This window comes from Ylistrum balloti, unplaced genomic scaffold, assembly GCF_031769215.1.
Source record: "Ylistrum balloti isolate Yb309-2 unplaced genomic scaffold, AGI_CSIRO_Ybal_v1 Utg371264, whole genome shotgun sequence".
Taxonomy (NCBI): domain Eukaryota; kingdom Metazoa; phylum Mollusca; class Bivalvia; order Pectinida; family Pectinidae; genus Ylistrum; species Ylistrum balloti.
In genome coordinates this window covers 40,083-52,357 of record NW_026782681.1, presented here as the reverse complement: position 1 = coordinate 52,357, position 12,275 = coordinate 40,083, and the positions used below count along the sequence as shown (strand labels likewise).

Here is a 12,275-nt window from a genome sequence, read left to right as displayed (position 1 = left end):
CTACATATAACTCTGTTCCTATGTCAATGATATTGCTTGTTAAAAATTTCTTGATATTTTATATCTAACAACCAACAAATTGCAAAGATTTCACTTCCATGAGTATTACAAGTCACTCCATTCCTAGAAGCTCAATGATGATAACTGATACGGAAGGGGTGCAAAATTCAACTGACATTTTGATGCATTCTATGCTAGTGCTATTGTAAATTTGATTCTTTTTCTCTATTTTGCCATGTTTAAATTATCTTCAAGAATAACTCAGAACTCAAAATGGAAAGAAAAAAATGATTAAAATTTCTTCCCATTAAAAACAGAAAAAAACAGCAACTAAACCAAAGAAATTGTTACAGAACCCAAGCAGTCTTATTTTGCATGGTACTTCCCCTTATCAAGATAATACATCTTGAAGTTTGATCGGAATGAAGCCAAAAAACAACACTTAATATTGATAATGTTCGACAAACAATGATCACACAACAACTTGAAACTACCTAAATATGTTATATATATATATATATATTCTGTAGATATAGTTATCTGGAAATGTCCTTCAGACAAGTACATATAGATAACCATCATATTTAGATCCAACTTGTTTTTGGCAGGTTTGGAAAATAAATTCCATAATTGTTCATGTAACTACAGTAACAAGGCCCCTTACGTCAACAGCACAAATTGAGAATGTGAAGCAGATCATATTCAAAGAGTAATTAACATACATACAACATCCACACTAAGGAACATCTGTTCCCAGTATTAAGGAAACACATGTTCTGTATCTGTATCATTAGTAACACTAGCTGGAATTCTTTTTAAAAACCCAAAAAAAGCAAACATTGCAACATATTTTCAAAGGCAACATTTATGTAAATTCAATGATTCCATACCATCATGCAAAAATAATACAGGTACAAAGCTACCTCTGTTGGACCTTTCACTCAACAATCAACAATATATTTTTGTGAATTTTTTTAAAAAATATTTTTTTTGTTAAACCCACAACTTTGCTGCACCAAACCTAACTTAACTTGAAATCAACAATATCTGCCCTACACAGTTCTGGCAAATTTTCCCATGCTGCACATCTCTAAAAGATTCACATAATCCATGTCAAAAATGAAATATAAGAAAGATCAACAAGACTATTACTTATTAAGGTTGTGCCAACCACTGGCTGTGAAATATGAATATCCTTCCCCTTTCCACAATTAAGATACAGATCTCTCTTAAAGTCAAATCTGACCCTCAAAAAGATAACTCCAAAGAATAACAATTTTGTTAATAATAAAATATACAACATGCAATCCATCTACCATGTACAGAATCGGACATGCTAGTCATTATATACAAATTGACAATGCCCAGTGCCATTCACTATAATTAAAAAAATCTCTTTACACTCATGACATGCCTATTCACAACTTATCTACATAGAATTTGTCTTACCAAAAAAAAGCAATTTTATTGGTAACTTAAAAAATTAAATTAAATATTAAATTAAATAGATTAAATCAAAACTACATTTATTCACATGTTTGACAAGTCATTCAGGTTAACTAAACATCAAAAAAAATTATATATATATTTTTCCTACAGTATTTTTTCCCTCTGTCATTTCAATTTCAATCCTCTTTTTTTCTGTTCATTAGAAAAACATCAATATTGTGCCAAGAATTGAAAACCTAAAGTAAATGAACAATTTGCAGAGAAACAGGAAATCAGAGTTATCTAACTTGGTTAGAGCACATCCTGGGACTTCTAACACTTTGTAACATCATCCACCCATGCTTGTAGATTTAACAATATATTGCTTTATAGTAATAGAATGGGGTAACAATGGATGGGATGAACACAGGCTAAACCTGTGTGGTGATGACAGTTGATTTTAAATTATGTCTCTCTGTAAAAAATATCCAATATTGGCCTTATTCAAACATTTAGCTACACCTGCGATATGACAAGTCAGTTTATTGATAAATCAGTTAAAAACATACTAGAACTCAATATGGACTACAATTGACTTAGATCACAGACACTGAACAAACACTCCATGGGTGGCTACACATCAACATGCAAACATCAGTGACAACAGCCGATAGTGACCCACAACATCCTTCAAATCACCAATAGGGACAGACGATACAGGGGTCCACAGTATCATCTTTCTCATCACCTGACAACAGGGACAGACCATACAGGGGCCCACAGTATCATCTTTCACATCACCTGACAACAGGGACAGACCATACCATACAGGGGCCACAGTATCATTTTTCTCATCACCTGACAACAGAGACAGACAATACAGGGGCTCACAAAATCATCTTTCACATCACCTGACAACAGGGACTGACCATACAGGGGCCCACAGTATCATCTTTCTCATCACCTGACAACAGGGATAGACGATACAGGGGCCCACAAAATCATCTTTCACATCACCTGACAACAGGGACTGATGATACAGGGATGACAACAGTGTCCGTCTGATGTCCTGACAACAGGAGCAGACAATACAGGGACCCATGACAACATCCTTCTGATGTCCTGACAACAGGAGCAGACAATACAGGGACCCATGACAACATCCTTCTGATGTCCTGACAACAGGAGCAGACAATACAGGGACCCATGACAACATCCGTCTGATGTCCTGACAACAGGAGCAGACAATACAGGGACCCATGACAACATCCTTCTAACATATAAGTACACACAAACAATAACAAAGTGCAACAAACCAAGATATTACTGTAAATAATGGCACTTTCTGTATATAATATTAGCAACTGATATTAAACATACTCATACAGAGTTGTCCTTTAATATAAACAAAAGCTGGACACTGTCTCGCTGTATTGATCAGAGGTGGACATCTTACAATTTATGTACAGGAGAGTTCTAGACACTTAGGAGAATATCTAAGTCAGATAACTAAGGATATTTAGGGGAACTTAACATAACAAATGAGGTGATTCCAAGATCAACAAATTGCAAAATAAATTATAATAAACAAAAGGGGCTGAATTTGACTGACTGTAAAATCTCGGGATTATATTGTGAGCATTTGTGTATACAAAAAATCTACTTATGGACAAAAATGTGTCTGGATAATGAATAGTGACAACATGTCATCACTACAACAACAAGGACATGTAACTATGGGGAATGTACTATCTAAGGTAGCAACACTTTCAAGACACACAGTCAAAGAGTCGGTTGTAAAAATTTCATAATCTGTGAAAAACATTGTTATCCTCCTGAATGAGACATTATGTCTATATTCAGTGGACTTTCAACTCTGGTCACTGGCGACGAGACAACAGTTTAGCACTAATATTAGATATTTAACAATGTAACACTTTAAATTAACAAGAGAAATAACAAACTTTGTATTATTACTAAATTTTGTGCTTTTGTTAGAAAAAAATTATGTTAACCATGGTAATTGGAGAGAAAATCTGCTACCCAACACTTAAAGCATACACAAAAAGCTTAACACAACATACACACCAGAATATTTAGTGGTCATTTTTGACAATGCATAAGGCAAAAACACTTCAGGATGAACTTCATGACAAAGGTGAAAATGAAGATGGAACAAATTACATTTCAATAAAAGACCGGGCTTTTCCATGCATGATTTTGGTGATTTTTTTCATATAAAAATGAGAACAGGAATCTGATTAAACTACAGGTGGCTTCAGCACCATCGTTTCTTTACCTCATAATGCATCTTCTACACTGGTAAAAAATTGTAACAAGCCCGCTTAGCCGGGTAGTGAGATGGGGCCAAACAATAAGAGAACAGGAAACCCAGATCTCTCTACCCGTAGCTGGGTATTTCAACAGAAAAGTAGCAACATTGGATATCAAAGTGACAGTGAACAAGCATAAACAGTTTCTTTGTATTTTTTTCTTGATATTTTTTTTACACATTTTTTTTTTTACAAATTAAGGCCTATTCATGCTTATGCATTCTCATAACTGCTTAAAACAACAACGAACGGTTATGATTGCATGTCCATCCATCCCCATCTAATAATGGAACAGTCGATTAAAGCATGTCAGTCGACTGGTCCACAACACCGAGTAGGGATGGGTAAACAGATACAGATAGGAAGACACCGTGGTATATCTGATAACGGTTTGGTCAACACTTCTCCCCTATGTAACGGTCAACATACTTAGAAAAATAATTCATACTTTTGAACACTTATACATTAAATGGCGAAAAACATTATCAGCTAGTGAGAAGACTACTTATAATGGGAAAGAAAATCTTACTCGGATCATGTTCCTTGTTAAAAATCAATATCATGATCACATGATCACTTGATCTAATATCTGTATGCATATGAGAAAAATTTGAGGTAATTACTTTTAAGTTTTCCTTAAGTTATGACTGATAGTCTTGCTTACAACTGTATTCCCATTATAAGACATTTCCCCCTAGCAAATAACAAATAGTTTCACCCATAACCATGATCATCTTCATCATGGTTGGAGGACTATTTGTAGATACAGGTGGTGAACCATACACCTCTGATAAAGCTGGACAAGCAACATATCAGTAACATTGGGCAAGAGAGGACAGTTCCCCATAGATATAGTAACATATCAATATGCAAGAATATACACAATAAAATAACTCAAAATACACCTAGGTAACAGCTAACACAATAACACACTTATAATGCTAGTTATTCACATGTATTTTGATTTTAAAAAACATTCATTTTTGGACTTGAGAGGCATTTAATATAAACTTAGACATCAACTTGCCAGTGTTAACTTCATGCATTGGAAGAAATAGGAATATGCTTATAACTAGTATCTAAATTATCAAATACTTAATAAACTCAACTCATAAAGTTTTGGTGTTCCTCAGAACAAACATTTTGGTCTATAATGGAGCATTCCCAGTGATGACAGCCAAGAGTTATTCCCCAGCATAAAATTTCAATCAACTAGCGTGACGCTCAATGGAGACAAACTTGGCGAGGTATTATTTTGGCCGTCATGTCTGTTTGTCTCGGACTAACTTACACAGCTACGTCACACACAACACCTACAACATCGAGTACCAAACTCCTTGTGACCAGATAGTAAAGACATACAAAAAATCTCAGGTAGTATAAAAATACAATACGAAATCACAATATAGATCTCTCAGAAAAAAAACATGAAATACTCGAGCAGATTGTGTGCTGTTTGATAAAGCTTCTCCTTCAGTTGGTGAAAACACAACATCTCCGCGAAAAAAACAAAACATTAAAAACTTGAATATGAAATATATTCGGAACTTCTCTGTTTCATGTGACAATAAAATTTGCAAAAACAATTGTCCATCAACTTTTCTTCTATAGTGTACTGTTGTTTTCACAAATAAAACAAGGGGAAAAAAACACAATATTATGCCACAAAGCTCTACATAATCCTAACGTCCATTTGTCAGTACTTGGTTATTGACCAGAACTTTGTCAGTACTTTTTTCGTTATTGACCAGAACATTACCATTTTATACTCTTAGTATCACAAAGTTCCATCTGATATTTAACAACCTTTATTAGTATCACCCAAATTAAAGAGGGGAAAAAAAAGGAGAAAATGAACAATTTAACTTTGTATGAAAATTTCTGAGGAATCTCACACTGAATTGTTGTCTTTTGGCATTTTTCATTAGAAAAGTGAATTTCCTTCACATTATTTTCCTCTTTTCCGATGACAAATTTTCTGACATATATAAACATTTCAATGATTATTCCACATGTTTTGACTGCTATGAAATTTTGATCTACTTGTATATATTAAATACAGTATTGAGGTAGCCATGACAGCAACACTTCACTGGCAGATCAGTGAAACCAGCAACCAATTATAATATCATAAAAGAGGGGAAAACAACAACAACAACAAAAATCAGGGGTCAAATATTAAACAAGGCGGGAAAACAATGATAACCAAACCAAACAACTATATATAGAAATCTAGGACAACGTGAGAATATTTCAACACTATATATATATATATATATATACTAAACTACAAATTAAATAACACTGAAAAACCTTTACAAAGCATAATTAAATAATCTGGTCAATTCTGGAGAAACAGAGTAACTAAGGGAACAGTGCCACAACATGGCTATCACATGTTTCTGTACAGCAGAAGGGGCCTGTGTGTCTATTGCTGTCTGCTCACCTCACAAATTTTCATTATCAATTTCCAATACTGGAAACAAACCTCAAGAAATGATAACATAGCCATTTTTTTTTCTTTTTTGCTTTTGTTTTGAAAATTAGAAAAGAATAACCCATAAAGAGAGACAGCCAGGAGACAAATAGGAAACAGAAAGTCTGATTAGGCAAAATGCACATTATTAGCAGTTGACAATGACACAATCAGGCAACCCTTTGGTTTTCTCATTTTTCTTTTGCAGAAAAAAAATATATTTTTCACATTTCTTTTGCAATAAATTAGTATAAAAAGAAAAGGAGAAACTAAGTTTTTCCTCTCCCATTGGGATTTTCTGCAGCTACATCAGCACAGCAATCTCAAAGGTGTTGTCGGGTGATGTGAATACTGATTTGAAATGTTTTATATGATGGCCATGCAGAAACAACATAATAAAGGATAATAAAAAATAACAATTCCCCACCAACGGGACAGCTGGGCTGATGTAGCAACTAGGACCCAAAAATCTGGTACCATATGACAATTGTTGTCATAACAACACAACAGGCAGACCAGACTTTGTTCCATGTCGACGGAGGCCGTCATGTGGTAGAAAATGTCTGACTAGTGTCGTTACTGCTGAGTAAATTCTGTGGAATCACATTCCAGATTTACGTGTTGACAAGCACACGCAATAACAAATAATAGTCATCCAAAAATGCTTGCTTGCTGAAGCAGTCATACAATCATAAGAAATCAACGTCACGTATATCAACCAAAGCCGACAACTCGGTCATCTCGGTCATAACATTGTAAACAATATATATGGCAGCCATAAAACAGGGCAGTCTTCTGTTCCATCCTCAGTAGGATTTCTTGCTCCAACAAACCAAATTCTTCACAGATCTGGCATTGGTTTGACAACCAGCCGATCCAAAAACAACAGCCACTTTACGTGCTAGGTGGGTGGGTGCTCATTAAATGCTGAAACAGACATCGGTGTGGCATCCCAGTCTAGTCACATGCCCATACCTGGAATCTGTGAGTACCGATAGATGTACAGGCGATAGTCCTTACTGGCCAACACCACCGATCCATCATCCATGAGGGCTACATCAAAGCATTGAGCATGCTTCACCTTGCTTTCCAGGGCATTGATCAGCTGACCCTCCTGGGTGAAGATGGTCAGGTTGAAGTTGTTGTGATTGTCTGCTACGAGAATGTCACCTTGACTGTTAATACCAACGCCGATTGGGTAGTTTGTGATGCCCTCCCCACCTATCTGTCGCAGGAACACTCCCTGGTAGTTGAAGACCTTAACACAATGTGCACGATTGTCGCTGATGAAGATCTCTTCCTTATCGTTAACGACTACGCCATTGGGAAATTCCAAGTGTTTTGAGCAGCCAAATTTGTGTAAGACATTTCCATACTGATCAAAGATGATCACTCGCATCACCTTGCATTCAACAATAACAATGCGACCTTTGTTATCTACTGTGACTCCTCTGGGGTGCTGCAGGATATTGGCACCAAATTTCCGGACAAACTGCCCATACTGGTTGTAGATCTGGATCTGGTGGGTTGGACTTCTCTCCGTGACAATGATGTCACCAGACGATTGGACCACAGCAACTCGGTTTGGGTACAGCAGTTGCCCATCCCTCTTTCCACATTCACCAAATTGGAATTTGAACCGCCCCTCCTTGTCGAAGATCTGAATGCGATGATTGTTGGTGTCTGCTACAATGATATCATTTTGAGCATTGACAGAGACGCCGCTGGGCTCTGTGAACTGACCCTCCATGACACCGAATTCACCAAACTTACAGTGATAGATCATCTTCTGGCGTTTGATCTGGGACTTTGGAGGATACAAACTTGTCAAATTCATCTTGGATGTCAAGTCAAAGAGAGGGTCGCTGCTTGTAGAGAAAACATCAACACCATTCTGAAAGATGTCCAGACCAACAGACCATTTCTCGTACATACTTGTGTCTGACTGAGGGAAGATCAGACTGTTTGAGGAACCAAACTCGTTCTTAGTCAGCGGTGGCGGTTCAAAGATGTGGCCATTAGTGAGAGCTGGAGTCTGGGTGACAATGCCATTTGGTCGAGCAATTGGCTGTTGTTTCTGAACTGGAGCAACCATGTCTTCACCCTCACGGATGTACCCGAATGTGTTACGAACACCGGTGGTGATAGCCTGGAAGTTGGACACAAACTCCATATCAAAGTAGGCCTGATTATCCATGTCAGGGCTGAAGTTAAACATGTTTTGGAATCTCTGTTCCACCAGATTTTTGAACAGCAATGCCTCAGTGATGCTGGCAAATTTGAGGACTTTGTCAACAAACTCACATCCCTGGTAGAGCCTATCTATGTTCTCCTGGATCTTCTGGGCTAGTGTACTGATTGATACCTGTTTGGTGTTAAACACCTGATCAAGCTCCTTCAGACATTCTTGCTTGCGCTCTTCAATCATCGCACGATAAAAGTTATAAGTATCATTTATGTCATTCTGCGCCTTGTGGTATTGGACTTGTAACCTGCTGGACATGTGTTCGATTCCCTTTGCTGATGTCCTCAACTCATTAATTTTGCCCTTTGCGTCCTCATCAAGGTTTCTTAAATGATCCATCTGCCTCTCGCCGATGTCCATGATGAACTGGCAGTCGTGACCACGTCCATGGTCAAACACAGTGCACTCCTTACAGATGGGCTGGGAACAGGTCTTACAATAGAACTTGAGTACATCTGTCTTGTGTCGTGGACAGTAGATAGGTTTCTCTGTCTTGTTCCCGCTGTCTTCTTTGTTCCCCTGCAACTCGCTCAGACTTGCCACTCGGTGGCCCTCGAAACAATGCATGAACTGGTGAGCCATCACACAGTTAGCACAAAGGAAATTAGCACAGTCAAAACAACGGGCCACAGCATTCAGATCCTTGCTCTTGCAGCCTGTGCAGTGTAAGGCACTTGTGTCCAGGGCATTTGTTTCTAACAAATTGCTGACTGCGTAGTCTGGCAGGAGACCGGTCAGTCCCTGACCACCAAGGAAAGTGTCTTGGTGACACTCTGAGCAGCTGACCTTGTCTGCAACCTCCTGTTGTTTCTCCAGACAGGGCTGACAGAATGTGTGAAAGCAGCTTAGCACCTTAGGGATGGTAAAGGTTTCATGACAGATGGAGCATCGAGTATTGGGCCCTGTTGTCTCGCCCATCTCGCTGTCCGAGGAGTTGGATGTGGTTGACGCTGTGGTTGTCGTGTCACTCTGGGAGGGTGTAGGTGAAGCCATGTTTGTTAATTGGGTATCAATTGCACCTGAAAAACACAAAAGTGAAAGGAATTTTAGTTTTTCATCCCCTATATCTCATTACATCAGGATGCATTACAACATCTTCAGTACATTTTATACAATTTTGTTGAATGTTTACTATAAACATCTGCCTATTGTGTTCCCTCATGTATAATACGCTGGTACTTTTTTGCAGAAAAGAAGAAATAATGAGGTCACTATCGTGGTTAAAAATGACCCTGCAACACTTTATAATCTCCATAATTACAACCCTCAAGATGCATCATTTGAATCAAGTTATTATGTAGAAAACCAGAATTTGTATAGTTTTGACATTTCCAAAAACAAGAGTGCCGTTGACACAATATACGCCGCCACAAAATATAAAGATCAAGATAAAATGGCATAAATCTTACAAAAATCAATGAACCGTAAAATCGCCCCTTCATGCACATCAAACTATTGTATTAGTGACATTGAGCAAGTTTTGTGAAAATCTGATGATTATTTTAGGAGGAGTTGCATTCACAAAGCTCCACTATGAGCAAGCTACAGATGCCAAGTTGAAAATGACATAAATCTTACAAAAATCAAAGAACCAAAAAAACGGACGGACAGACGGACGGAGAAGATGACGCCAATATACGACGGACTCTGGCGGCATGTAATGAAATCAACCATCACCGCAAACTGAGTATCTGGCTTCATCAGTAGATACAGGAAATTTCAAATACTGCTTTTATTGACTATTCAGAGACTATACATATTTATTGTTCTGAAAGCATCATACACAAATCATCTTTGGGAGCCTATACTGACCTGTGTCTGATCATGAACTTCCATGTCTATGCCTTGTTTGTGTGTATAGTTCACATCACATTTCAAAAACAATAATTTCTGTAAAAAGTGTGCATTATTTTTGCACATTTACCAAAACTTCATCAATTTACATCAACATTACTCAATAAGACTTGGTAATCATTTCCATGAAAATGATGAACAGCAGAAAGACCTGGTCAAAATTACACAATAACACTGTCTCTGGAGTAGAGGAAGTTTCCCTAATACACATGTACCCAATCCCAGGATCTACACACCCTGGACTATGTTAAAAGAAGTGTATGCTCTTAAATATATCAAACTTAAACCACTGGTACTTACAGGATGCTTGATATTAACTTCAGATATTTTAAAATACAAGTATTCAAATAGATGTAAAGCTGGCAACACATGGCACAGAGTGAAACATCTGTTGTCTGCCTGGAAGTAACACCAATTTAGAGGCACAACAGTCTGATTCAAATTACAATTGTACAACTTAAATGTCACAACAGTATCACAGGAAAAGTATTAAAACACCAGCTGTACTATACAATTTACAATAATATTACCCAACAATGAATTATCACTATCAATTCTACAACAGTATACTGTGTAATTCTAGAATTCCAGGTTGATTCAGCCTCTAGTTTTTTCTTTATGTGTAATGAAGATTAGTGGCCATCTTGTAAAGAGCAAGCCCCTTGTGACTTTGGACTTCTTTTCTTGGAATAAAATTTACAATATTAATACATATATGCCAGTTGCCCATTTGGGATATAACTGGGACCAACTCCAGACAACCAATACCATCAAAGTTATAAATTTGTCTGAATAAACCATTCTAATCAAAGAACGATTTTTTATAATTACTGTAAACCAACAAAATCCAGTTACTAGGTTGTATGATCACACCATTATAATCTAGTCACTACAGGGACTTGAGTGGATACCTAACCTGATACCATGGTTAATGGAACAGGGACATGTTGGGAGGCTGTGTCAACCCTTATACCATGGTTAATGGAACAGGGACATGTTGGGAGGCTGTGTCAACCCTTATACCATGGTTTATGGAACAGGGACATGTTGGGAGGCTGTGTCAACCCTTATACCATGGTTAATGGAACAGGGACATGTTGGGAGGCTGTGTCAACCCTTATACCATGGTTTATGGAACAGGGACATGTTGGGAGGCTGTGTCAACCCTTATACCATAGTTAATGGAACAGGGACATGTTGGGAGGCTGTGTCAACCCTTATACCATGGTTTATGGAACAGGGACATGTTGGGAGGCTGTGTCAACCCTTATACCATGGTTAATGGAACAGGGACATGTTGGGAGGCTGTGTCAACCCTTATACCATGGTTTATGGAACAGGGACATGTTGGGAGGCTGTGTCAACCCTTATACCATAGTTAATGGAACAGGGACATGTTGGGAGGCTGTGTCAACCCTGATACCATGGTTAATGGAACAGGAACATGTTGGGAGGCTGTGTCAACCCTTATACCATAGTTAATGGAACAGGAACATGTCGGGAGGCGGTATCAACCCTTATACCATGGTTTATGGAACAGGGACATGTTGGGAGTCTGTATCAACCCTTATACCATGGTTAATGGAACAGGAACATGTCGGGAGGCGGTATCAACCCTTATACCATGGTTTATGGAACAGGGACATGTTGGGAGGCGGTATCAACCCTTATACCATGGTTTATGGAACAGGGACATGTTGGGAGGCGGTATCAACCCTTATACTATGGTTAATGGAACAGGGACATGTTGGGAGGCTGTGTCAACCCTTATACCATAGTTAATGGAACAGGGACATGTTGGGAGGCTGTGTCAACCCTGATACCATGGTTAATGGAACAGGGACATGTTGGGAGGCTGTGTCAACCCTTATACCATGGTTAATGGAACAGGGACATGTTGGGAGGCTGTATCAACCCTGATACCATGGTTAATGGAACA

The 12,275-nt window shown here is 38.0% G+C and overlaps 1 protein-coding gene across 1 annotated transcript; it reads right to left on the bottom strand.

Annotated features, from left to right (window-relative positions):
- Positions 1-7,198: 7,198 nt before the first annotated feature.
- LOC132561687 (B-box type zinc finger protein ncl-1-like) lies at positions 7,199-9,475 on the bottom strand. The gene has a single exon (XM_060226390.1). It carries the CDS (start codon positions 9,473-9,475, stop codon positions 7,199-7,201), a length of 2,277 nt encoding a protein of 758 aa, XP_060082373.1.
- Positions 9,476-12,275: the final 2,800 nt, after the last annotated feature.

What these genes read in the sequence shown, in the direction of transcription:
- LOC132561687 (XM_060226390.1), bottom strand. Translation starts at nt 9,475, where the DNA reads ATGGCTTCACCTACACCCTCCCAGAGTGACACGACAACCACAGCGTCA.